This window comes from Herpailurus yagouaroundi, unplaced genomic scaffold (assembly GCF_014898765.1).
Source record: "Herpailurus yagouaroundi ecotype Mexico unplaced genomic scaffold, PumYag 182, whole genome shotgun sequence".
NCBI lineage: Eukaryota > Metazoa > Chordata > Mammalia > Carnivora > Felidae > Herpailurus > Herpailurus yagouaroundi.
This window is the reverse complement of record NW_024412413.1, coordinates 7,992,074-8,019,979: the sequence shown is the minus strand read 5'-3', so window position 1 is coordinate 8,019,979 and position 27,906 is coordinate 7,992,074. Positions and strand designations below refer to the sequence as shown.

The following is a 27,906-nucleotide window of genomic DNA, read 5'->3' as shown; positions in this document are numbered from 1 at the left end:
AGGAAGGAAGGAAGGAAGGAAGGAAGGAAGGAAGGAAGGAAGGAAGGAAGGAAGGAAGGAAAGGAGGAAGGAAGGAAAAGGAAACAGTCCCATTGGAGTGCCTGGGTGTATCAGTCGGTTAAGTGTCTGACTCTTGGTTTTGGCTCAGATGGTGATCTCGCAGCTTTGTGGATTTGAGCCTCACATCAGGGTCTGCAGTGGCAGTGCAGAGCCTGCTTGGGATTCTCTCTCCTCTCCCTCTGCCTCTCCCCTACTTACGCTGTCTTTGTGTCTCTCAAAATGGATGAATAAACTCAGAAGGAAGGAAAGAAGTAAACGAAACAATCCCATTTACAGTTGCACCAAAAAGGGGCACCTGGGTGCTTAAGCTCAGGTCATGATCTCACAGTTCATGAGTTCAAGCCCTGCACTGGGCTCTGTGCTGACAGCTCGCATTCTGTGTCACAGCTCTCTGCCCCTCCCCCGCTCACACTCCCCCCCCCCCAAAAATAAATAAGCATTTTTTAAAAGTAAAAAAAACAATTGCACCAAAAATAATAAGATACCCAGGAAACCTAATCAAAGAGCGAGAGACCTGTACTCTGAAAACTGTAAAACACTAATAAAAGAAATTAAAGACAGTACAAAAAAATGGAAAGACATTCTATGCTCATGGATTGGAAGAACAACTATTGTTAAAATGTCTGTACTACGCAAAGCAGTCTCCATATTTAATGCAATTCCTGTCACAATACCAACAGCATTTTTTCACAGAACAAACAATCCTAAAATTTGTGTGGAACAACAAAAGACCCTGAATAGCCAAAGCAGTCTTGCAAAAGAAAAACAACTGGAGACATCACAGTTCTGGACTTCAAATTATTTCAAAGCTATAGTGATCAAAACAGTATGGTACCAGCACAAAAATAGACTCATAGATCAGTGGAACACAATAGGTGGCCTAGAAATAAACCCATAATTATATGGCCAATTAATTTTGACAAAGCAAGAAAGAATATCCAGTGGGGAAAAGACAGCCTCTTCGATAAGATTGTGCTGAGAAAACTAGACAGCAACATGCAAAAGAATGAAGCTAGACCACTTACACCATACACAAAAGTAAACTCAATAAAGACCTACAGCCATAAAAATCCTTGAAGAGAGCACAGGTAGTAATTTCTCTGACTGGCCATCACAACTTTTTTCTAGATAGGATCCCTGAGGCAAGGGAAACAAAAGCAAAAATAAACTGTTGGGACTACATCAAAATAAAAACTTCTGCACAGTGAAAGAAACAATCAACAGAACTAAAAGCAACCTACAGAATGGGGGAAGATATTTGCAAGTGACATACCCAATAAAGAGTTAGTATCCAAAATATATAAAGAACTTATAAAACTGAGCCCCTCTCCCAAAAAAACCCAAATAATCCAGTTAAAAATGGACAGAAAGGGGTGCCTGGGTGGCTCAGTCCATTAAGTGTCTGACTCTTGATTTCAACTCAGGTCATGATCTCACAGTTTGTGGGTTCAAGATCTATATCAGAGCCTGCTTGGGATTCTCTGTCTCCCTCTGTCTCTCTCCCTCTCTCAATCTCTCTCTCTCAAAATAAATAAATAAAAACATTTTTTTAAATGGGCAGAAGACATGAACAGACATTTCTGCAAGGAAGACATCCAAATGGCCAAAAGACACATGAAAAGATGCTCATCAGGAGTGCCTGGGTGACTCAGTTGGTTAAGATTCAGCTCAGGTCATGATCTCATGGTACAGAGATCTCTGCTGATAGCATGGAGCCTGCTTGGGATTCTTTCTGTCTCCCCCTGTCTCTCTCCCCTGATTGTGCGCACACACGGTCTCTCTCTCAAATAAATAAACTTTTAAAAAATTAACCAATTTTTTTTAAATGCTCATCATTGCTTATCATCAGGGAAATGCAATTCAAATTACAATGATATATCACCTCACATCTGTCAGAATGGCTAAAATCAAAAACACAAAACAGGTGTTGGCAAGGATGTGGAGAAAAGGAACCCTCTTGCACTCTTGGTAGGAATGCAAACTGGTGCAGCCACTCTGGAAAACTGTATGGAGGTTCCTCAAAAAGTTAAAAATAGAACCACTCTATGATGCAGCAATTGCACTCCTGGATATTTACCCAAAGAATACAGAAACACTAATTCAAAGGGATATGTGCACCCCTATGTTTATAGGCACATTATTTACAGTAGACAAGATATGGAAGCAGTCCCAAGTGTCCATTGGTTGGTGAATAAAGAAGAGTAGTATGTATATATATGTATAAATTGTGTACACACACACACATACACGATGGAATGTTACTCAGCCATAAAAAAAAGAATGAAATCTTGCCATTTGCAAAGGCATGGATGGAACTAGAGAGTATAATGCTAAGCAAAGCAAGTCAGTTGGAGAAAGGTAGATACCATGTAATTTCACTCATGTGAAATTTAAGAAATGAAACAAATGAGCAAAAGGGAGATAAAAAAGAGAGACAAACCAAGAAAGAGACTCTTAACTGTAGAGAACAAACTGAGGGTTACCAGAGGGGAGGTGGGTAGGAGGAGAGGGTGAAATAGGTGATTAAGGAGTGCATTTGTGATGAGTACGGGGTGATGAAAATAAAAACTTAAAAAGTAAATAAATAAAAGTAAAACACACACAGGAAAAAAAACAAATTTTGGTAAAGATGTGAAAATTTGGAACATTTTTACATTACCAGTGCTATTGTGAAATGTTTCAGCCACTGTGGAAAATAGCTTGGAGGTTTCTGAAAAACTTAAACAGAATTAACATGTGCCCTAGCAATTCTACTCCTAGGTGTATGACCAGAAGAATTAAAAACAGGTACTCAATGGGGCGCCTGGGTGGCGCAGTCGGTTAAGCGTCCGACTTCAGCCAGGTCGCGATCTAGCGGTCCGTGAGTTCGAGCCCCGCGTCGGGCTCTGGGCTGATGGCTCAGAGCCTGGAGCCTGTTTCCGATTCTGTGTCTCCCTCTCTCTCTGCCCTTCCCCCGTTCATGCTCTGTCTCTCTCTGTCCCAAAAATAAATAAAAAACGTTGGAAAAAAAATTAAAAAAAAATAAATAAAAACAGGTACTCAAACAAATACTTGTACACAAATGTTCACAGAAGCGGTATTCACAGTAGCCAAAAGATGCAAACAACCCATATGTCCATCAACGGATGAGTGCATAGACAAAAGGGTGTGTGTGTGTGTGTGTGTGTGTGTGTGTGTGTGTGTGCACAGGCATACATGCTTACACGCGTGCCTTTCAGTAAAGGTTTGAGAGGAAATTAATAAAAAGACAAAGGGTGCTGGTTAGAGCCAAAAAACAAAAAGACAAGGGCGCCTGGGTGGCTCAGTCAGTTAAGTGTCCATCTTTAGCCCAAGTCATGATCTCGCAGTCTGTGAGTTCGAACGCCTCATCGGACTCTGTTCCACAGCTCAGAACCTGAAGCCTGCTCCAGATTCTGTGTCTCTCTGCCCTCCCCCTGCTCGCACTCTGTCTCTCTCTCTCTCAAAAATAAACATAAAAAAAAAAAGACAAATCCCTCTTTTAAGTGAATGAGCCTCACTAGAGATCCCATACTCTTCTCTTGTTATGTTTTGTTTTAGCTTCGTGGTGAAAATGTAGTGCCAACAATTTATTCATCAGCATTTGCGTGTGTATGTACGTAAATAAGTATGCTTTAAATTTAATTAATTCATTCAGCAGATATTTGTGGAGTATTTGCTGTGGTGCCAGGTACTGTTCTAGGTTCTAAAGACACAGTGGTGAGCAACCCAGACTTGCCGTGTGTCGCTGTCCTCAGTGTACACTCCAGTTGAAAGACAAGAAACAAACATGCTGTAAAGTCAGCTGGAATTCAATGCTCTCGAGAAAAATGAAGCAATGGAAGGGATAAAGTAGCGCCAGTGCTCAGTTAGGCAGGGTGATCAGAAAGGCCTAAGGATGAAACTTTTGAGAGAAGATCAGAATGAGAAAAGGAGCAAGCCCTGAAGCTGTTTCCATTATCATCCCTCTCACTTATCCTCCATTGGGCTCTTCTATGGTGAGGTCATTGCCTTGTATTTAGAGAAATGTTATTAAAAACATTCCTTCCCACGTTGCCTTCACTCTTAGAACATAGCAACTCCAGAGAAATTCGTTTCTAGCTATGGTATCATATAGCCCTATCCCTGTGCATCTGATTTGTTTTTATCCCACAGGCATGGGAAATAGAGCTGATGTTTTCCTTTTTCACACTGGCTGCTAGAAAACTCAGTTATATTTGTGGTCTATCCACAGTTGCTATTGTCATCAGGAAGGTCATTATGGTATACATTACTATTTTGTTGAGCTCCATTCCCCTTAAGGCTTGCTTTTTTTTTTTTTTAACTCTACCATGAATTTATGCTATCTTGTTGTATTTTGTGCATCCGTGTAAGCTAATCTAAATCTTTTTTGGCATGGGGTATAGTGGTGAATTTTAAGCATATATATTTATAAAAGTAGAAAACACACACATGCACTGTGGCTACTACAGAGAAATAATTTAAGTACTTATACTATATGTGACTCTTAAACTTATAGTATAAGTACTTATACTATATGTGACTCTGAACTTGGGGCAGTTTTGTCCCTCAGGGGATATTTAGCAATACCTTATTGTCACAGTTGGGGAGTGCTGCTGGCATCCTACATTGAACAGGACAATCCCCCCACCTCCCAACATACAGTTATCTAGTCCAAAATGTCAGCAATAGTGCAGAGGCTGAGAAACCTTGCTATGGACTGGACCATTCAATCCATTATTTCATATATTTCTGGGCTATTTTGTTACAGAAATGGCAAAATGTGTTCCCGTGTCGCTTATTGTAGCATACAGCGTATATTCTGAGTGTGATAGTTGGGTGCCCTTTCCACTAAATCTGTCATCAGTCACATAGTCCTAAAAGCAATAGTTTCCTCTTCAGAATCTATATTATCATGCTCACAAAGTCACAACTTCAGGTCAACAAAATTGGGGAGAAGGGTGCTTTTCACCTGAGCTCCAGTATTTTGAATGTTTGAGTAAGCAACAGTTAAAATGAGACTGTTCTTTTCATTCTCCATTCTGTCTGCAGGCTTTCATAGAGACCATGTTCGCCAGCAAAGCTCCTGTGGAGGAAGGCTTTCTCTATGCTAAGGTGAGCTTTAAAAGATTGGGAAGGTTTTGGGGTGCCTGGGTGGCTCAGTCGGTTAAGCGTCCGACTTCAGCTCAGGTCATGATCTCACAGTTTGTGAGTTCCAGCCCTGCGTTCATGCCCTGCGTCAGGCTCTGTGCTGACAGCTTGAAGCTTGGAGACTGCTTCTGATTCTGTCTCTGTCTCTCTGCCCCTCCCCTCCTCGCTCTCTGTCTCTCTGTCTCTCTCTCTCAAATATAAAAAATAAAAAATAAAACATTAAAAAAATTTGTTGGAGGCAAAAATATTAAGTAGTTCATTAGCAGATGGCTTCTAGTTGGCTTTCATGGGAGTGACCGGGATATCAGTGGAGAGAACTTGGTTCTTAAACGTCACTGATAATGTATTAGATGTATCTGAAATACTCAGAGCTACAATTAAATGAAGAAAATTGCAAAGTAGAACACATGAAGAAGCAAAGACACGTTTGTGTCTTCTCTCACAGGAGGAGAATCTGAGTAGTATTGGAGACAGCTCCATGGATGGGCATGCTCCATCCTAGGACAAAGTGAAATTGGTAGAATTTACCATTTGCCAGGCATCCTTTTTCACTTTTCCAGGACATGTAGGTTGGTAGCTATTTGAAAAGTTGAAATTAGTAATGCAGAAGTGTTGTTAATGCAAGCCGTATTCCAGTGTTTATCTAAATAAGAATAAAAAATAGTGGGGCACCTGGATGGCTCAGTTGGTTAAGCGTCCAACTTCGGCTCTGGTCATGATCTCACAGCTCGTGAGTTCAAATTCCGCGTCGGGTTCTGCTGACAGCTCAGAGCCTGGAGCCTTCTTCGGGTTCTGTGTCTTCTTCTCTCTCTGCCCCTCACCCACTTGCTCTCTCTCTCTCTCTCTCTCTCTCTCAAAAATCAACATTTTAAAAAAAGAATAAAAGATAGAAATTTTACTTGACTGTATCTCTGTACTCAGCCTTGATTGTAAGTTTTCTGTGTTCTCTTCTGGACTTAATTTGAAAATCTTAGGAAATTTGGAGCACTCAGAGGAACCAAGCAGACATACTAATAGGGTCAAATAACAGGACTGGAGTGGGGAATAAAAAATAGACTGAAATGGAAGCATAAGAAGTTTGGTTAGATTTGATAACTCGTTTTCCAGAAATGACAGAGAAGTACTTGAATGGAGGGACGGACTGTCGAGGAGAGCCCTGGCTGGCACAGCCCGGAGGAAATCCTGTCTTCAGTCATACTTGTCGTCATGCTTGGCTCTTGTTTTTCAGTTCGAATTTGAATGCCGGGCCCGCGGTGCAGACATCTTAGCCTACCCGCCTGTGGTCGCTGGAGGTAATCGGTCCAACACTTTGCACTATGTGAAGAATAATCAGCTCATCAAGGTACATGAAATGCCCTTCAGTGCCACTTCCTATGGTGCCACTTACAAACCACTTTATTGTTTATAAAATGATTTTACAGACATTATCTCATTTGATCCTCATGTTAGTACTTTGAGATAGGAGCAACTATTGACATACCTGTTTAATAGATGTGGAAAATAAACTTAAAAAATTAGGCAACTCGTTAGGGCAGAGCCAAGAATTCTACTCTAAAGCCTTTGCTCATCTCTTTCTGAAAGGACTTGTGGCAACAGTGGATCAAGCATATTTTGGGAGCAGACAGATTTTAAGAGTACCTTATTAGCTATGAGGGAACCTACCTTTTATGGTTTTCTCCCCAAGTGACTATACAAGTAAAGATTGTATATACCTTTATTAAGTCCACTTTCAATTTTATTTTATTTCAATTTTCAGTAATTTCAAAAGAATAAATATAGCATACATGTAAAGTATACAGCATATTTTTTAAATGAATACCCATGAACCAATCACTCAGCTCAAGAGCTAGAACATTACCAATACTGTATGTATCTTTATGCTCTGCTATCCTAATGCCTCCCTCCCAGAGGTAACTAATTGGTACCCTAAATTTTTGTTCATCATTCCCTTGATTTTTTTAATGTAGTTGTATCACACATACATGATTTCCCAAACAATATTAGTTAGTTCTACTTGTTTGTGAACTATATAAAAATTATATACTGCTATATGTAGTTTTGGGGAACTTTTTTTCTTATTCATAAGTGTGATAATACAAATTTTTTCCCAAGTATTTGTACCTATTTATACTCCTACTGGTGGTGCGTAATTCTGTTTACCACATCCTCTTATCTTTTGATGCTATCAGACTTCTTAACTTCTGCCATTCTAATTGGTATAAAAGCATCTCGTTGTGGTCTTAATTTCCATTACCTTAATTACCAGTGGAATTAAGCATTTTTTTTTCTGTTTTAATCTGTAGCACTGCTATTTTCAACTTGCTGATGTGTTGTTTGGGATATAATAATCTATGTTCATGGATGAAATTGGCTTATTTTTCTCATACTATCTTTTTCTGATTTGTATATCAAATGAGTTAGGTTGTTTTTAATGTTATGAAATGATTTAATGTGGTTTTTTTTTTTAATTGAGTAGAATATCCCTGTAGACCTATTTGGGCCTGATATTTTCCTTTGTAGACTTTTTGAACTACCGATTCAATTTCATTAATATACTAAAGCTTTCTGTTTTATTTTTTAACAAACATTTATTCTTATAAAATGTAACTACTGGTAAAGTACTTAAAACTTAAAGGAAAAGTTTAATATTAATTACAAAATGAACACCCACGTAACCATTGTCCATACTTGGCAAGCTACACCTCTCTAGGCCAATCCAGCCTGCTCCTTTGTTTTGTGAATAAAGTTTTGTTGGAATACAGCCATTCCTGCTTTCTTCCCACAGTGGCAGAGTTGAATAGTTGCATCAGAAACAGTATGGTCCACAAAGTAAAAAATATTTACTACTTAGCCCTTTACAGAAAAAGTTTGTGAATGCCTGAATCAGGACATTACTAGCCTTCCACCCCTAAAAAGCTTTTCCACCATGTGGTTCTTCCCAATGATAATTTCTTCCCTCCCTGATGGGATAACCACCACCCTGATGTTGATGGTCATCAATTCCTTGCTTTTCATTTTGTTTTACTACTAATGAATAATAGAGTTTAACGTAGTTTGGTTTTGGTTATGTTTGAACTTTATAGATTTCAAATATTGTATCTGCATCTTTTTCGTGTAACAGTATGTTGTTGCATGCTACTGTGGTTTGTTCTAGTGTGGGACAGCAGTTAAAGTGTGGTCCATGAGGTTAAATATATTTTCATAAGAATACCCAGACATTATGCGTCTCTTTCACTCTCGTTCTCTTCAGCGCAGAGAGATGGACCCTAGAGGCTTTATGACATCAACATCATACCAAATTGAAGGCAAAAGCAGATATGAGATTCTAGCTGTTTTTTGTTTTGCTAGACAAAGAGATTTGTAAAAATGTACACTACATTTCTAACTATTTTTATTTAGAAAAATAGTTACTTTTCATTAAAAATGCTGTTTATCTTAAATGTAATAGGTTTATTGTTATTTTTAAATGAATTAATAAATATTATAAAGTTTTCTGTTTTAATTTATTAATATGATAAATATCTATTAGGTGGACATTTCTATTATTTCCAGGTTTTTACCATTATGAACAATATTCTGTGAACATTCTTGTACGTATTCCTAGTATATGAGTCATCAAGTTTGTCTAAGGACACTTAATTAGTGGAATTGATGGGTCATAGGTATGCATATTTGTAACTTTAGTAGAAAATGCCAGACATTTCCAAAGTGATTATATCAGTTTATACTTCATTTTGCCTGAGACAGTTTGGTAGGTTATAATTTTATACCATTATGTCTAAGTTTTTAAAATTACTTATAGTATTGTCTTACCTTTTAATCTTTTGTAATTACAGTTATGTACCTTTTTACATTCTTGATATATTTTTGCCTCTTCTCATTTTTTTCTAATAAATCTTAGTAGTTTCTTTAAAACATAAACATGCGCCAGCAATTCCATTTATGGGTATTTTTCCAAAAAAATTGAAATGTAGGTCCACAAAATGCCTTGTACAAGAATGAATGTTTATAGCAAGTTTGCTCCTGATAGACCAGGCGTCTCTTACCAGGATATTAAGTAAGGAAATTGCTATGTGGTGTATTCTTAAAATGAAAAGGAACAAACCACTGTACTACCAACAGATAAATGATCTCAAAGCATTGTGCTGACTGAATAAGTCAGACACAAAAATTAGACGCTCTATGATCCCGTCTGTATGAAGTTCTGAAATAGGCAAAACCACTCTGTATTGATAGAAATCAGATCAGTGGTTGCTTCGGATGGAATATTGACTGGGAAGGCACCTGAGGGAGTGGTTACATGGGTTTTGATAAAACTGACCTAACTCTATATACTTAAAAATCTGTGCATTTTACCGTGTACATCATACCTCGAGAACTTCGACTAAAAAAGGAAATCCCAATAAAAAAAGAGGTTTGTTCGGTTTTGTTACTCTTGTAAAACCAACTTTTCATCATTAATGCTATTTTATCTTTGTTTATTATTTCATTACACTGGCCCCTTGCCTTTATTAATTTCACCCTTCTCCTTTTTGTGTTTATTCTCTTGTTTTTTTCTTGTTCTTAAATTAGATACTGAACTCATTAATTTTCATCCTTCTTTTCTTTATTATAAGTGTTTAAGGATAGATTTTTCACTTTCATTATAGTCCATAAGGTTTGCCTAAGTTGTTAAATGTATATCAAAAACAATAAATAGGGGTGTCTGCGTGGCTCAGTCGGTTAAGTATCTGACTCTTGGTTTCAGCTCAGGTCATGATCTCACGGTTTGTGAGTTCGAGCCCCACGTCAAGGCTCTACTAGTGCAGAGCCTGCTTGGGCTCTTTCTCACTATCTCTCTGCCTCTCCCCTGCTTGCTCACTCTCTCTCAAAATAAACTTTAAAAAACACACAATAAATATCATGTACTGCTTACAAATACTTATCAAATAAACAACCATGTGTCTACTATCTAGGATGAAAAGAACATTACTAGTCCCCTGGGCAATATCAAGTACATCTTTCTGTCTTCTACCATCTTGACTTTTGTTTTAATCCATTTTATTTTGTTTTCCTGGTTTTACCACCAGTGTGTCTGTTCCTAAACAGTATAGTGTTCATTCCTGAAAAACTGGAGAATAAGCACCAGTGTCGCTGTACAGGGACAGAAAAGTATTGCCATTATTAGATAAATTGGCCTGAGAGAAAAAAAGTTGAGAACTTCTAGGTCATAGTCTTGGCTTTGGTTATCTGAAAGTTTACAAGGGTCCTTTCTGGTGAAGTCAGTGGGCAAGGTCCTCAACAAGCTTTAAGAAATTCAGGGTACTGTGGGGCCTCTGGGAGAGCTCTGGTGTGGACTTGGTAGTAAGCATCTGGCAGAAATGCAGTCCGAGAGCGGGCTGCCCTGTGGTTCGCCTCTATGCTCACCACAGCTCTCTCCAACCATCAGAAGCAGGTTTGTTTCGATTTACATGCATGTTCACCTTTCCTTCTCACATCTTCGATGGCCCTCCCAGGATCACCTTCCTTCAGCCTGAAGAAAATCCTTTAGATGAAGGTCTGTTGCTGAGAAAATTTTCTGGTTTTGTTTAGCTGAAATATCTTTATTTCATTCTCAATTCTTGATGAAGGCTGTACCAAAGAAACTATCTTCACTTTTCAGTCATCACCTGTAGTATATCATTCCCCTTTCTCCTGACTTTCAGTGTTGCCGAATAAAAACAAACAAACAGGGGCACCTGGGTGGCTCAGTTGGCTAAGCGCCTGACTTGGGCTCAGGTCATGATCTCACAGTTTGTGAGTTCAAGCCCCATGTCGGGTTGTGTGCTAACAGTTCAGAGCCTGGAGCCTGTTGCAGATTCTGTGTTTCCCTCTCTCTCTGCCTCTCCCCTGCTAATGCTGTCTCTGTTTCTCCCTCAAAAATAAATAAACACTTAAAAAAAAGTTAAAAAACAAACAAACATAATTGTCATTTCCTATGGGGTCTCTCTTTTTGCTTTGGCTACTTTTAAGATTTATTTTTCTTTGGTGTTTCTGGTTTTTCGTATGTCTAAGAACAGATTTATTTTTACATATCGTCATTATGGTCCCTTCTTCCTCCGGAATCTGTGCGTTCGTGGAAATCCTCAGACCATGGTGTAGATACCGTCTCTCCTACGCTGTCTGGATCCACTTCTTCCGTGATCTCAGTTAGATGTATGTTAGACCTCTGTCTGGTCTCAGTAAGCTAACTTTCATGTTTATTTTTGCCTTGTCTCTCTCTGTCATGTTCTCAGAGCCTTCGGTATGTCTGTCTTCCATGAAACTAGTTTTTTTCCCCTTTGGTTGTCTTATCTGCTTCTTCAGCCATCCCCTGGGTGATTGACTTCAGCAGTTTTTATTTCCTTTTGGTCCCTTTCAAATCAGAGTTATTGTCAGTTGTCTCTTGTTGCTTATTCGTCTTTGTGATTCCGTACTTTATCCCTTTAAGGCTTTCATAATAACCCTTCCATATCTAATCATTCCCTTATCTGAAGTCTTGGAAGATCTAAATTTGTTGTTCCTGCCGACTCTCCGGCATGGTGACCTACGTCAGGTGCTTGACAACCTTGGCTTGTGAGCTCACATTTGCCTGATGTTATTTTTTAGAAATCATGCCAGCCCAGATTTGGGGGAAATTTCTTCCAAAGGTTGTTTGATTATGCTTTTGCCAGAAGTCAAGTGGATCCTAGTGCCCTGCAACTCTTATATCCCCTATGAGCATCCTACATTAATGCAAAAATGTCCGGCTCATTTTCCCCACTTTGCTGCAAGACCTCAGGGCAACATCTCCTTTTCTATATATACTGTACCACTTACCTTATCACTACTTTCAGCTCTAGTTTCAGTTCTAGGGTGTCTTTTTTCAAGAGAGAAAATGTCTTTAGGACATCTCTTGCATTATGTAATGCCAGCCTTTCATAAAATATATTTTCGATCCAGCATCTAGTTGTATTCTAACAAGAAACGTATTCTGGCATTTTACCAGAAACAAAAACCACATCTATTCTTCAAAGTTGCTATTATATATATGTACATACATAAATACTCATTAGCCCATTATTCTACTACATGCCATGTTGTGTGCTCATTTATATATGAATAAGATATTCCCTGTCTTCAAGGACATAAATAATTTCAATATAACATGACAAGAAGTAAGGTAAAGATACCCAAAGTTTTTTTTCTTTCCCCACGTGTACTTTGATGGGGAACAAATGGGGAAGAGATATTCTGAAGTTAAATGGTTAAGGGTAATTGTATTTGAATAAGGCCCTGGATACCAACTTACATAGGATTTGTAAAACTAATAATGATAGTAGTAACATTTATGATGATCTAAGCAGTGTGGTTCCAGAGCCTATGTACTACTATGCAGTGGCACCTTTCTTGAGTCAATGTGAATTCATTTGAAAAATTGAGATGCTGTTTCTTGTGAGAACGAACACAGATTAGTCTTCTTTAAGTTAGCTTTTTAAATATATATATAAAGTGAAAGGCACAGAGAATTTAAATGAGAAGAAATAGCTGACAATCATAAGGTCACCTACTTTGACATATCTCACTTTTGTTGCAGGATGGGGAAATGGTCCTGCTGGATGGAGGTTGTGAGTCTTCTTGCTATGTGAGTGACATAACCCGGACCTGGCCTGTCAATGGCAGGTAGGACTTCTACAGATCCCACTGCTTCTTAGGAGTATGAGTTGGAATATGGGTATATGAGGAATAAAGGACTAAAGAAATATACTCATCCCCTCTAGCTCAGGTTAACTGCCTTTGCAAAGTACCTGATGACTTTCTAAGACTGCTTTATTTATCATATCACTGGATCAGACACCTAGACACACCTAGTTAACACACCCAATTAACATTCACATTTTTAAAAAATAAATTTGAAGAGTGCCTGCCTGGCTCAGTCAGTAGAACATACAACTCTTGATCTCAGTGTTGCAAGTTTGAGCCCCACACTGGGTGTGGAGATTACTTAAAAATAGAATCTTTAAAAAAAAAATTAAGGGGCACCTGAGTGGCTCAGTGGATTAAGCATCCGACTCTTGATTTTGGCTCAGGTCACAGTCTCACAGTTCATGAGATCAAGCCCTGTGTCGGGCTCTGTGCTGACAGTGCAGAGCCTGCTTGAGAGTCTCGCTTTCTCTCTGTCTATCCCTGCCTCTCCCCGCCTCTCCCCCACTTGCATTCACACCCTCTCAATATAAATAAACATTTTTTTTCATTAAAAAAAATTTTTTATGTCTATCACTGAGAGAGAGAGTGAGGGAGGGGCAGGGAGAGAGGGAGACACAGAATCTGAAGCAGGCTCCAGGCTCCAAGCTGTCAGCACAGAGCCCGACGTGGCACTCAAACTCACAAGCCGTGAGATCAGACCTGAGCTGAAGTCAGACACTTAACCGACTGAGCCACCCAGGAGCCCCTAAATAAACGTTTTTTTTTAAATAAAAAATTAATTAATTAACTTAAAATTAAATAAATAGACTGGGTGGCTCAGTCTATTGAGTGTCCACCTTTGGCTCAGTCATAATCTCATGGTTCATGAGTTCAAGCCCTACATTGGGCTCACTGCTGTCAGCACAGAGCCTGTTTCAGATCCTCTGTCCACCCTCCCCCCCACCCGCCTCTCCCCTGCTCATACTCTCTCAAAAATAAACATTTAAAAATAAAATAAAGTAAATAAATTTGAAGTTTTTATTTTCTGATTACAAAAGTAATTCCAGTATTCCGTTAAAAAAAAAATCACTAGAGGGGCGCCTGGGTGGCGCAGTCGGTTAAGGGTCCGACTTCAGCCAGGTCACAACCTTGCGGTCCGTGAGTTCGAGCCCCGCGTCAGGCTCTGGGCTGATGGCTCAGAGCTTGGAGCCTGTTTCCGATTCTGTGTCTCCCTCTCTCTCTGCCCCTCCCCCGTTCATGCTCTGTCTCTCTCTGTCCCAAAAATAAATAAATAAACGTTGAAAAAAAAAATTAAAAAAAAAATCACTAGACATGAGAAGAATCAGGAAAAGAATCAAAATAACCATAGTCGAGAAAAATACAGCCAATAAAAGCAGATCTTGAATAACCCTAAAATTTCAATGAGCAGGCAAGAACTTTAAAGCAGCTGTTATAGATATGTTCAAAGAGTTAAAGGAACAAATATAAATATAGTAAGTGAACAGATTGGAGAGTTTCAGTAAGAAATAAGAAACTAAGAAATAAGAACCAAGGATTCTGGGGAGATGGCAACAAAAGCATAATTTTTCTGTCTCTCCAAATTGTCAAATAACAGTAGAGCAACTAGGTAGCAAAACCAAACACTGGGTGATAGGGTATCACTTCAACCTAAAAGTACAAACACTTATGAACACACTCTATACAACGACAAGACCTGGCTGGTATCACTATCTGTGTGGAAGGAAAAAGAAGGAAACAACAGTAGTGGAAGAAGCTGTCTGAAGTGCTTGAGAACAAAGGAACTCCCAAAGAACCAATAGCTGTTCACTGGAAAGGATGATGACCAATTCGAGAACAGAAACTGAAATGGGAAAGATTTGTCACTCCAAAGGCCCAAGGAAGTTTGAGGGTGCTGTGCTCCCTTCTCACACTGAGGAGAAACTGCTGGAAGTAGAATCGAAATTGAGCAAGTTAGGGACAAGGGAAAGGAATGAGTGGGAGAGGAATTGAAAGCAAGCTATCATATTGTTTACCACTGCACCAAAACAAGAAAAGGCTCTGTGATGCTAAAAAATCTTTCCTAAATTCTGCCTCATTCAGAAGTTCAGGAAAATTAATTTCACATAAAGTAAGCAATAAAAAAAGTATCTTGGTTAATCTCATACAAAGTTAATAAAAAACAAAGAAATATAAAACAAAAGAGTAAAAGATGATTTTAATTCTGTCCTCCTTGTGTCCTCAAGAACCCAGAAGAAAGAAGGCAAACGAAATATAGAGAGGTTACATAAAAATTCCGTGGTCTCAAATTTTAATTGAAATATCAATATGCACTCAAGGGCGCCTGGGTGACTCGGTTAAGCTTCCTACTTCAGCTCAGGTCATAAGGTTCGTGATTCAAGCCTCGCATCAGGCTCGCTGCTGTCAGCACAGAACCTGCTTCAGATCCTCTCTCTCTGCACCTCCCCTGCTTGCGCTCTCTTTTATTTTTTTTTATTTATTTTTTTAAATTTTTTTTAACGTTTATTTATTTTTGAGACAGAGAGAGACAGAGCATGAACAGGGGAGGGGCAGAGAGAAAGGGGGACACAGAATCTGAAACGGGCTCCAGGCTCTGAGCTGTCAGCACAGAGCCCGACGCGGGGCTCAAACTCACGGATCGTTAGATGATGACCTGAGCCGAAGTCGGACCCTTAACCGACTGAGCCACCCAGGCGCCCCACGCTCTCTCTTTTAAATATAAACATTTAAAAAATTACATGAAGTGAATGAAAAATAGGGAATTAAAATTATTACCGTTTTGCAACACCCATTAATGTATAGATATAAGTACGAAGGATCAGTGGCTGCTAAGATCACAAAAAGATAATCATATATTATGTGCCTCCTACAATTTTGCCAAGTACTACATATAGCCAGTCTTACCAAAGAGACTGAACCTCAGTCTGATTCATTCTTGGGGTCCAACTGCCAATTTGTAACAAATAAAAAAGACAAAGGAATATGTTGAACTGCGCTAAGAGGATATGTATGTTAGCTCGAGTTGCCGTAACAAAATACAACAGACTTAGTGGCTTAGACAACAAAAATTTATTTCTCACAGTTCTGAAAGCTGGGAAGTCCAAGATCAAGGTGCTAGCAAGGTAGGTTTCCTCCTGAGGCCTCTTCTCCTGACTTGTAAGCAGCCGCCATCTTGCTGTATGCTCACATGACCTCTTTTACACAAAGAGAGAAAGCAAGAGAAAGCAAGGTCTGTGGTGTCTCTTCTTTTTTTTTTTCAACGTTTATTTATTTTTGGGACAGAGAGAGACAGCATGAACGGGGGAAGGGCAGAGAGAGAGGGAGACACAGAATCGGAAACAGGCTCCAGGCTCTGAGCCATCAGCCAGAGCCCGACGCGGGGCTCGAACTCACAGACCGCGAGATCGTGACCTGGCTGAAGTCGGACGCTTAACGACTGCGCCACCCAGGCGCCCCTGTGGTGTCTCTTCTTATAAGAACACTAATTCTGTCAGAGCAGGGTCCCGCTTTTATGACTTCATGTTACCTTAGTTACTTCCTTTAGAGGCCTAATCTCCAAATACAGCCATACTAATGGGTAGGGCTTCAACATAAGAAGTTTGGAGAAACACAGGCATTCATTCTGTGAATACAATTAGCAAAATTCAGACTGTGACAAACCCTGTATTTCAAACAGCCTGGATTCTTTAACACATAATTTACGAGGGAATAAAAAAGGCTAGAAAAAAGAACCTGTTGGGGTGCCTGTGTGGCTCAGTCGGTTAAGCGTCCGACTTTGGCTCAGGTCGTGATTTCACAGTTTGTGAGTTTGAACTCCACATTGGACTCTGTGCTGGCAGCTCAGAGCTTGGAGCCTGCTTCGGATTCTGTGACTCCCTCTCTCTCTATCCCTCCCCTGCTCACACTCTGTCTCCCTCTGTCTCTCAAAAAATAAATAAACATTAAAAAAAGAGAAAGGAACCTGTTGACTAAAAGAGATTCAAGAGACAAATCAAATTTATTTTAAATAAGCAGGAAGATAGTTATCCTGGGATGCACATTTGGGTTATAAAATAGTTTTTTAAATACAAGGAATGGAAAGTGACTGTTAATGGATACAAGAAGGGGGAGGGGGCATGAAAATGCTCTGGAATTAGATAGTGATGATGGTTGCACAACTTTGTGAAAATGCTAAAAACCACGGAACTGTAAACTTTTTAAAGTGGGTGAATTTTATGATCTAGAAACTATATCAGTAAAAATGATAAACATGTACATGCAAATGAAAAACTACAAGGAATGATAACTGGGAAAGTTAGTAATGGTTACATGCTGGGAGAATTGTAATAGTTATGAGGCACATAGAAGGGACTTCTGTGACAGTTGGCCAAGTTCCACCTTTTATCTGACTGGTCAACCTTACACTAATTTCTTAAGGTATTTATATTTGGTTTGTTTGGCTTTCTGTGCCTCTGTTCTGTTTACAATAAAAAGATTTTTTTCAAAAACTAAATAAATTCTAAAGCCGAAAAGTACAATAGCTGAAATGAATAATTCACTAGGTGGACTTTACAGTCCAATTGGAGGCAGAAGTCAAGTGAACCTGAAGAGAGATAGAAATTATCCAGTCTGAAGAACAGAAATAAACTGTAGAAGAATGAACAAAACCTCACAACTTATAGATGTGAATTACATTATTGACCACCTTGATTATATTGACATTTGTCCAACTTGTACAGCTCAGATTTATGCATTTTAGTGTATATAAAATTTACACTAAAAATAGAACTATTAATGGGGCACCTGGGTGGCTCAGTCCAACTCTTGATTTCAACTCAGGTCGTGATCTCACTGTTTGTGGGTTCCAGGCCTATGTCAGGCTCTGTGCTGGCAGTGTGAACCCTGCTTGAGATTCTCTCTCTCTCTCTCTCTCTCTCTCTCTCTCTCTCTGCTCCTCCCCTGCTTGTTCTGTCTTTTTCAAAATAAATAAACTTTTAAAAAAAGAACTATTAAGGGGCACCTGGTGGCTCAGTTTGTTAAGCATCTGACTCTTGGTTTTGTTTGGCTCCAGTCATGATCTCGGGGTTCGTGAGTTCAAGCCCTGTGTCAATTAGAGCCTCCTTTGGATTCTCTCTCTTTGCCCCTCCCTACTTGTACGTGGGTGCATCCTTCACGCTTTCTCTCTCTCTCTCTCTCTCTCTCTCTCTCTCAAAAATAAGCAAAATAAATAAATAAATAAATAAATAAGAACTATTAAAAACTCTTTAGAAATACTGTGGGGGTTGGAGTGTGGGCAGCCTCATAGTGACACAAATATAACATGTTGCTCATGGCCAAACTTGGATTTGGTATGTAGATGTTCATTATACTCATTATATTATTATATTTAACCATTCTTATTAGGGGACATTTAATTATTACAGTGAACATTTTTATATACTCAGCTTTCTTTGAATTTCAAATATTTTCTCTTTTTTTTCAATATATGAAATTTATTGTCAAATTGGTTTCCATACAACACCCAGTTCTCATCCCAAAAGGTGCCCTCCTCAATACCCATCACTCATCCTCCCCTCCCTCCCACCCCCCATCCACCCTCAGTTTGTTCTCAGTTTTTAAGAGTCTCTTATGCTTTGGCTCTCTCCCACTCTAACCTCTTTTTTTTTTTTTTTTTTTCCTTTCCCTCCCCCATGGGTTTCTGTTAAGTTTCTCAGGATCCACATAAGAGTGAAACCATATGGTATCTGTCTTTCTCTGTATGGCTTATTTCACTTAGCATAACATTCTCCAGTTCCATCCACGTTGCTACAAAGGGCCATATTTCATTCTTTCTCATTGCCACGTAGTACTCCATTGTGCATCTAAACTACAATTTCTTTATCCATTCATCAGTTGATGGACATTTAGGCTCTTTCCATAATGTGGCTATTGTTGAGAATGCTGCTATAAACATTGGGGTACAAGTGCCCCTATGCATCAGTACTCCTGTATCCCTTGGGTAAATTCCTAGCATTGCTACTGCTGGGTCATAGGGTAGGTCTATTTTTAATTTTCTGAGGAACCTCCACACTGTTTTCCAGAGTGGCTGCACCAATTTGCATTCCCACCAACAGTGCAAGAGGGTTGCCGTTTCTCCACATCCTCCCCAGCATCTATAGTCTCCTGATTTGTTCATTTTGGCCACTCTGACTGGTGTGAGGTGATATCTGAGTGTGGGTTTGATTTGTATTTCCCTGATGAGGAGCGACATTGAGCATCTTTTCATGTGCCTGTTGGCCATCCGGATGTCTTCTTTAGAGAAGTGTCTATTCATGTTTTCTGTCCATTTCTTCACTGGGTTATTTGTTTTTCGTCAAATATTTTCTTAGGATGGATTCTTAGCACAGAATTATAAGCTCAAATTTTGTGAATATTTTTATTAAAACCTTTGACTTAATTGGCTATACTAATTTACACTCCCATCAGCAGTGTAGAAAATACATATCATACACCGCACCAGCTTAATTTTTTCTCGTTTTTCTCCATGATTGCTAAAGAAATTGTTATTCTAAGGATACCTAGTAGCCAGAGTATCTACTAGTTTATCTCATGACATAGGCTTTACCTACAAGAAGTAGATTCCTAGGCTTTGTTTTCTTTTGCTTTTTCAATGTTCATTTATTTTGAGAGAGAGAGGGAGCACATGGTGAGAGTGGGGGAGAAGCAGAGAAAGAGGGAGAGAGAGAATCCTAAGCAGGTTCCACACCAACAGCACATGAGCCCAACCTGGGGCTCGAACTCAGGAACTGTGAGATCATGACCTGAGCCAAAACCAAGAGTCAGAGATGCTTAGCCAACTGAGCCACCGAAGCACCCTTTGTGTGTGTGTGTGTGTGTGTGTGTGTGTGTTTAAAGTGGTAAAAAAAAAAAAAATGGAAAGGATCAAGTTGAGGTTGGTCTGACCCTCCAGATGCATTCATGGCTGACTTTATCTGCTAGCCTCACCTCATGTATATCTGCTGATCGTTTGCAGGAGAGGCTGTTGCTGCCCCAGCTTGAAGAGTTATTGTTCTTCCTATTGAGTGTCTAGGTCACAATTAAGGTCCTGTCAGTACTGATATATTGATACTGATTAGGTATCAACAATGCCCCATCATCAGCACCTTGGAGTTTTTCCTAATCAGACTTGGAAGCAAACTTCCTGCAATATCAGATTATTCCAAATGTGAGTTCTTTGGTTTTCCTGTCCCCAGATTCACAGCACCTCAGGCAGAACTCTATGAAGCTGTTCTAGAGATTCAGAGAGATTGTCTGACGCTCTGCTCCCCTGGGACAAGCTTGGAGAACATCTACAGCTTGATGCTGACACTGATAGCCCAGAAGCTTAAGGAGTTGGGGATTGTGAAGAACATTAAGGAAAATAATGCCTTCAAGGTATGGCCCCTCTTCTGACCTCGGCTCTCAAGAACACCTGATGTGCCGCTGGGTTTCAGCCTCTAGAAAACTAATTAGATTTAAAAATGGTCTTTGTGATTCTTCATCTAGAAGAGGTTTAGATTGAACATGGATTAAAACAAAAGGAGTCAGTACTTATTTCTTCCAGAAGATGGCAGCACATTCTAGATCATTGCATCCTGTGTAAGTAGCTCAGTGGGCAGAAAATATAAAATGAAGGCTGATGCAGACAGAATGGAAAAGGACACAAAAAGGATAAAAGGTTAACTCTCAATCCTTTTGTGATTTTGAAAAGTAGAAATCATGGGGGAGGGTGTTTGTTGCTTCAGTGACATTGGTGAGACTAACAATATCCCCAAGGGCCACGTCTTTGGTGAATTTCATCTGTAGCCAAAATGTAATGATATTCAGTAAAAATGTAAAACCTTAGCTGTAAATTAAGATGCCAGGTGGCCACACCAAACAGACCATTAAGGCATCTCATCTCCAAGTTTAGGCTGCCAGGATTTCTTTTATCAACAGGAAAGACGCAATAAATTCCTCCTGCTGCTGCAGCCAACAAATCTAATTAACAGATAGGAATATCCAAGCCGGTAAATGCCTAATAATTACTGTGTTAATTTAATGTCTTGTGCCTACTCCACAAGTTGCTGTGAGATAGTCTCCAGAGCAGGCTTTCTGAGAGGGACTTGTGAACATTGAAAAGAGAACTATTCTAACATAATCATCCTCCCTCCACCCTGAAAAGAGTTTCATTTACTGTAGTCATTGCTGGGGTAAGAGGTAGCAGTTTATCGGGTCTCTTAGGCATTAGCCAGAGGATAGGTTAAACCTAAGTGGCAGAACCAGGGGGGAGGTATTAACACGTATCTCACTGGTCAATACATGCCCAGCTTTCCCCTTAAGGGGTCATTGCCCTAATAACACTGTGGTGATTATCTTTTCCAGACTGCTCGAAAATACTGCCCTCATCACGTTGGCCATTACCTCGGGATGGATGTCCATGACACCCCTGACATGCCCCGTTCCCTCCCTCTACAGCCTGGTATGGTAATCACAGTAGAGCCAGGTAAGGGCAGGTGCAGGCCCTGATCCCGTGGGACACATGACACTATCAGGTAGAAAGGTAAATGTTGCTTAGCTTTACCTGAACCAACATAATTAAATTAGGAGAGACAGGAAAATGGATCTCTTCGTGTAGAAGGGAATTTTATTTTAGATTTTCCTTGAGCTTTCCTATTTAACATCACACAATTTGTTTCATTTGACTTCTCCAGTAAACAACAGATGGAGACTGCTTTCTATAAGTAGATATTAAGAAATAAATCTTTTTTTAAACCCTGCCTTTCCCGGGGCCAGTTTCTACTCGCCTCCTGTTTAGTGGTGGGATGCTCACGCCTCTGAAGCCACAGGTGCTTTCCTTCAGAGAGCTACTCTGCTTCTTGGTGTCCAGGTCCTTTCTGCCAAGTTTGACAGGAAGCTGGCAATCTAATGGCTCCCCGGCTTGAACGATCCTGGGCAGTGGACAGAACTCCACAGAAAAGTGGTGGTCACAGTGCAGTGTAAGGACTGATGTTACAAGAGGGATTTTGGGTTTTGTTTTTTTGCTTTTAATTTTTAGAGAGAGAGTGAGGGGAGAGAGAGAGAGAGCCTTAAGCAGGCTCCATGTTCAGCTCAGAGCCCATGGGGCTTGATCCCACAAGTCTGGGATCATGACCTGAGTCCAAATCAAGAGTCAGATGCTCAACCGACTGAGTCACCCAGGCACCCCAAGAGGGATTTAAAAAAATTTGTTGTTGTTTGAGAAGGTGGGGGGAGCAGAGAAAGAAGGGGACAGAGGATCCGAAGCGGGCTCTGTGCGGAAAGCGGAGAGCCCATTGCAGGGCTTGAACCCACGAACCATGAAATCATGACCTGAGCTGAAGACAGACGCGTAACTGACTGAGCCTCCCCGATGCCCCCCCCCCCAAAAAATTTTTAATGTTTATTTATTTTCGAGCGATACAGAGCATGAGCAGGGGAGGGGCAAAGAGAACTGGAGACACAGAATATGAAACAGGCTTCAGGCTCTGAGCTGTCAGCACAGAGCCCGATACAGGGCTCAAACTCATGAGCTGTGAAATCTTGACCTGAGCTGAAGTCAGACACTTAATCAACCAGCTGAGCCACCCAGGTGCCCCCCAAGAGCGATTTTTAAATAATGATGCTGTTTTTGTCAAGAAAACGTATTTCAACAATAGATTTCAAGTGTTTTCATCTCTAAAGTATATAAATTATGTTGGGACCCGACTTTATAGTACCCAGTCACATGTTGCTATTATGTATGCCTTATGTATTATTCAGTATAGTCTGGTTGGTACATGGGTGCTTCCTTAGACTTTGAATACATTTTCCTTCGCTGATCTTTTTCTTTTTATCCCAGGGCAGCATCTGTGAGTATAGTGGAGGAAGTTTCCAGTTTCTTAAATATGAAAAGACCTGTTCTTATCTTACTTCATGATTAGAAAGGGGACTCTTAGAATTGTCCAAATGTCTGTTAAAGTCTTCCTGTTTCTTACTCTCCATTGTGTACATCAGTTATATTTACGGCTTATTGGAGGAGCTTATTTGAGTTTTTCTAGTTTATGGTTGTTCAGGCTAATAATCTCAAAATAAGTGTTTTTCATATATTTTAAAATACTTTATGTCCTTATTTTAGCAAAGTTCCCTTTTCCCATGGGATGACTCGGGAGGGAAAGAATGCATTTATATAATCTATTGGTTTCTGGCATATATTGACATACTCAAAAGTAACTTTAGTGGCCTGCTTGAACCACTAGAATATGACAGAATCATGATCACTATTATCACAGTCACGTGGCGCCTGTAGTCTGGTTCACAAAACTAGAGTAATAGTTCTAGCAATGATAGCCAACATTTATTGACCATTATGTGCCACACACTTTTATGTGTATTATCTCATTTAATATCCAAAATTCTAGGTAGATACTGTTAGGATCCCAGTTCTACAGATGAATTGTAACACAGAGAGGTTAACTTATCCCAAATCATCCACTTACTGCCATTTATGAACAGCACATTCTTTTTTCTACTTTTCAGGCATTTATATTCCAGAGGATGACAGAGATGCCCCAGAGAAGTTTCGTGGTCTTGGTGTACGGATTGAAGATGATGTAGTGGTGACTCAGGACTCACCTCTCATCCTTTCTGCAGATTGTCCCAAAGAAATGAATGACATAGAACAGATATGCAGCAGGGCCTCTTGACCCTCACTGCAGCCCACGTGCAGCTCAGGTTCAAACGGAGTGTTTGTTCGCATCTGTGCGCATGTCCTGAGTGTGTGTGTCTCTGTGTGCACATTTATACACGTGTTCTGTTTGGGAGTGTGGCAACTGTATGAATGTATGTAATTGTGTGTGATCTTTCTTTGTTGTAAGTATCTAGAAATCTGGAAAATTGAATTTTTGAACTGGATGTTACTACAACTTCAGTAACATGAACTCTGTACAGTTAATGACCAAGGCAGTTTGAATTTTTAAATGTAAAGAAAAATCGTGGTTACATATCTCCATGCATTCCAGTTAACACAATTAAATATACAGAAACTTTTCTCCTTCTCTCCAGGTCTTTCCCTTTCTGCACTTTGGCTAAGATCTACCTAATGTCATAAGATGTTTATGATGCTTGTATTTTGAGCTAACCACCAGTGTCTCTGCCTATACTAAAAACCACCTGTCAGTGATTGTGGGTGGCTAGTACATACCTTCCATAACTCCTGTCCATTTTTTCCAGATCCTACGTCTCTACTGGAGCCATATGAGCCCTTGTGGGCACTGGTGTCCTGCAGTCCCACCATTCAGCTCTAATCCAGATTCTAGCAACACTAACTATTAAAACAGTTTTGAGTTATTCTTGCTATTTGGCTGCCTGTGGCCTGGAAAATGCTTAGACTCTTGATAAGGGAAGAGATGGAAGAGAAAGAAAAGCATATATGTGTCTTCTGTAGATCTAGACCTCTGTCCATCTGTTCTCAGGCTGAAGATGATTCCTATCCCAGGCATCCATGCTTTCTTGATAGATTCTTAGTGCACTGACCCTTATGGCACACCCTAGAAGCTGCCACCCCGGGGAAAAGGTAGATCCTCTCCTTAACCCTCTTGAAGTCGGAGGAATGGCACCCACGTTTCAGAGAGATGCTCCTGTTACAATTCTGTAGTTTCCTCTAGTGCAAAATACGGAACTCACCAAGAGTTCACTAAGAACATCCTGTGATCCTTTCATTTCTCTAATATTAGCCCTGGAAGGGCAGTAGGAAGGAGTCATATTTCCCTCAACACAGCACTGGCTGCAGTCATACAAGAAACTCAGTTTGCAGAATGAATAGGGCTAGATTGTCACAGGTGGTTTATTTGGGAGCTTTTGTCCTAGAACCAGTGTGTTCACCTCCTTTAAACCTGGACATGGCCCAAGATGTACAGAACCTGCTGGTCGTTAGAGCGTAAAGTCAAGGGATTTTACGAAAGAAACAGGCGAGGGGATTAACACTTGGTGTTAGATATTTGCCCATCTTACCAGGAAAACCCAAGGTACACAGCCAAAAGCAGACACACGGCATCATCAGGGGACAAAGATCATGTTATAAATCAGTGATACACACGGTGTCCTGCCAGTGCTCACCCTCGAGTGCTTGGCTCTGCTAAGCAGCTGTGGGAACGGATGGCCACACAGCCGGAGTCTCGTCCCCGGGCCTGTCCTCCCCGCCTCCCTCCAACTTCTCAGCCCTATGCTACTTTCTAAAAGAAGGGGACTGAAAATAAATCCACAACTTCTCACCCTCTGGGCTTCTGTGGCCCCAACAACCCTTTCCTTGGATTGAGTTTCCTTTGTTCATTTACAATACTGAAATAAGGAATTTCCTTTTCTGGCTATAAATCGTTTTCAGTAGTCTTCAACTTTCTAAGTAAAAGCCCAGTGACTTTTATGTATAGCGTCATACCTGGACATGAAACAGACTTCTGGTTAGAACCTAGTCAAGTTCTGCAGCTGTCGCGAGCCACAGAATGGCTGTTGCAGAATTCTTCTGGTGATTTTTAGTCCCTGGCCCAAGTATATTGTCCTTTGAGTCCCAGATTAACTTCAGTAGCTAAGCATCGGATCAGACTATCAGCACCATCAAGAGCTGGCCTAGTGTTTCTGGGCTGCCTGATATATTCGGGATTTGTTAAGCAGATAGTGGTGCACAGTGCAAGAATCTCACACATTCTTAGCCACACCACAGACATGCCCCACATTTCCTCCATGTCGAAGTCTCATACACCAGCCTCTCCGAATGAAAACCTTAATTCTCAGAAATCCTTCAAATGTTACACTAGGATTTTTCTCCCTCAGTTGAAGAGAGACGGTTGGGTCATTGATGATGCATACCATCTAAATGAAGGAAGCACTTCCAGATAGGCTCTGCCACATCCGTTTGTGTGTTTGTCTCAGGAATTGCTGTTTTTCTTCATACTCAACAAACAGACTGTTTATTTAAAACACAGGAGTAGAAATACTGGAGTAGAAACCCTCCTCTTCCCATAGTCCTCATATCCAAATTAGGAAGGTACTCCTCATGAGATGACTTAAAGTTCTCTTTGTGTCTTCTTTTAAAACTTGGTTATTTTTTCACTAAGCTTTGTAACAAGGTCAGAAAGGGAAAAATCCTACCATAGACATTATATCTTAATTTGAGATAAAGATTCATAAAATAAGAAAACCCAAGATAAAGACATTATAACTCATTAAAATAGGAAAATTGAGCTGTTATATTTTTCAAAGCTTAGATAACCAACACCCTCCTTTAGCTTTCTTGATAATACAAAGATTACAGATCTGATGCAGGAGTGCTGGCTCCCCTTCCCCCATGTCTGTGTGAGAGATCACAAGTAAGGCATGGGGACTGCCCACCAGGTCAGCGGTGACCTCAGAGTCCTTTGGAACACTGTTTCCAATGACCGCTACCAATAAAACAAAGTTGGGATCTGAGTCAGAACCTATCTGCCACCCCTCAGTTGGCATATGATCAACAATAATGTAGTGTGTGTGTGTGTGTGTGTGTGTGTGTGTGTGTGAGTGTTAGAAAATAAGTGAGGACCCAGGCTGGTGGCAGCATAAAGGAGCCTCTTGGAAGAGGTTTTTATGATGTTAATTTTTTTTTTTTTTTTTTTTTTTAATTTTAGTTTCCTGAAGTGGGAATCTGTCACCTAAAACTTAAGCTGATAGGGTTACATTTTAAGCCTGGGAAAATGTACTTCAAGCTGAAGTGTTTAATGTTCCTAATATAATGAAAAAGTGAATGCATCATTAATGCTAATGTTTAATGAGAGCAGAATTCCGTTGTCACAAAGCATGTGGGTCCTCCTGACTGTTCTTAACCTCTGCCTAAGTGTCACTGAGGAACTTGGCGTGAGCATCAGTATTGCTCAGATCAGGGGTCCCCACTGAAATCAAGGCCTTACACGGTGTGCTCAATGAGGATCTGAGAGAGCTGCAGGCTTTGTTAGCATTTCTTAATGCTTTGTGTGACTTTTGTGCAATTATACAAGTTCAGTTTGAACAGAACGCTGTTACTTTTTAAGGCTCTATCCACTGAAAATAGGTATGTCATTTCCCAACAAGGGAAAAGCATTTATTACTATCATTTTAAAAATAAACCATATAACAGTGTGTGGCGTGTATGTGTTATTTTCACATCTAGAGTTTACAGCTTTAAATGTGAGAACGTTTTGTTTTACAAAATGTCTTATAAAGAGGCACACCTGGCTGGCTCAGTCAGTAGAGTGTGCGACTCTTGATCTCAGGGCTGTGAGTTCAAGCCCCACATTGGGCGTAGAGATTACTTAAATAAATACATATTTAAAAATATATAATTTAGGGACATCTGGGTGGTTCAATCAGTTACATGTCCAACTCTTGATTTTGGCTCATGTTATTACCTCATAGTCATAAGATCAAGCCCCACATTGGGCATCAGGCCCCTGTCCTGGGCATGGAACCTGGGTGGGATTCTCTCTCTCTCTCTGCCCCTCCCCTGAATAAACAAATAAAAATTTAAAAAATATATACAGAGTATTAACTGCTGTCACAAAATCATGATTTAGACTTGAGATGATCTTATCAGAGGGGGGAAATGAATAGATTAGATCCAGCCAATTAAAAGATTGACTCAGAGGCGCCTGGGTGGCGCAGTCGGTTAAGCGTCTGGCTTCAGCCAGGTCACGATCTCGCGGTCCGTGAGTTCGAGCCCCGCGTCAGGCTCTGGGCTGATGGCTCGGAGCCTGGAGCCTGTTTCCGATTCTGTGTCTCCCTCTCTCTCTGCCCCTCCCCCGTTCATGCTCTGTCTCTCTCTGTCCCAAAAATAAATAAAAACGTTGGAAAAAAAATTAAAAAAAAAATAAAAGATTGACTCAAGTATCTAATGTATAACATGGTGACTATAACTGATAATGCCATATTGTGTAATAGAAATGTGCTGAGAGAGTAGAACACAAATGTTCTCACCAAAAGAAGTGGGGGGGGGGATAAATATGTGAGTTGATTGATACATGTGTTAATTAACCAGATGGG

General features: G+C 40.1%; 1 protein-coding gene across 5 annotated transcripts in view; it reads left to right on the top strand.

Annotated features, from left to right (window-relative positions):
* The window catches only part of XPNPEP3 (X-prolyl aminopeptidase 3), a 74,970-nt gene extending 47,964 nt beyond the window's left edge, over positions 1-27,006 (top strand). For 4 of the 5 annotated variants that reach the window (XM_040490732.1, XM_040490734.1, XM_040490736.1 and 1 more), the window contains exons 5-11: positions 3,619-3,669; positions 5,110-5,172; positions 6,437-6,550; positions 12,782-12,867; positions 20,100-20,280; positions 21,250-21,370; positions 23,401-27,006. In XM_040490732.1, the coding sequence (XP_040346666.1) occupies positions 3,619-3,669; positions 5,110-5,172; positions 6,437-6,550; positions 12,782-12,867; positions 20,100-20,280; positions 21,250-21,370; positions 23,401-23,567 (783 nt within the window). In that variant the 3' untranslated portion in view covers positions 23,568-27,006. The remainder of the gene's footprint in view (positions 1-3,618; positions 3,670-5,109; positions 5,173-6,436; positions 6,551-12,781; positions 12,868-20,099; positions 20,281-21,249; positions 21,371-23,400) is intronic. The other variant, XM_040490733.1, reaches the window with a different exon arrangement.
* Positions 27,007-27,906: the final 900 nt, after the last annotated feature.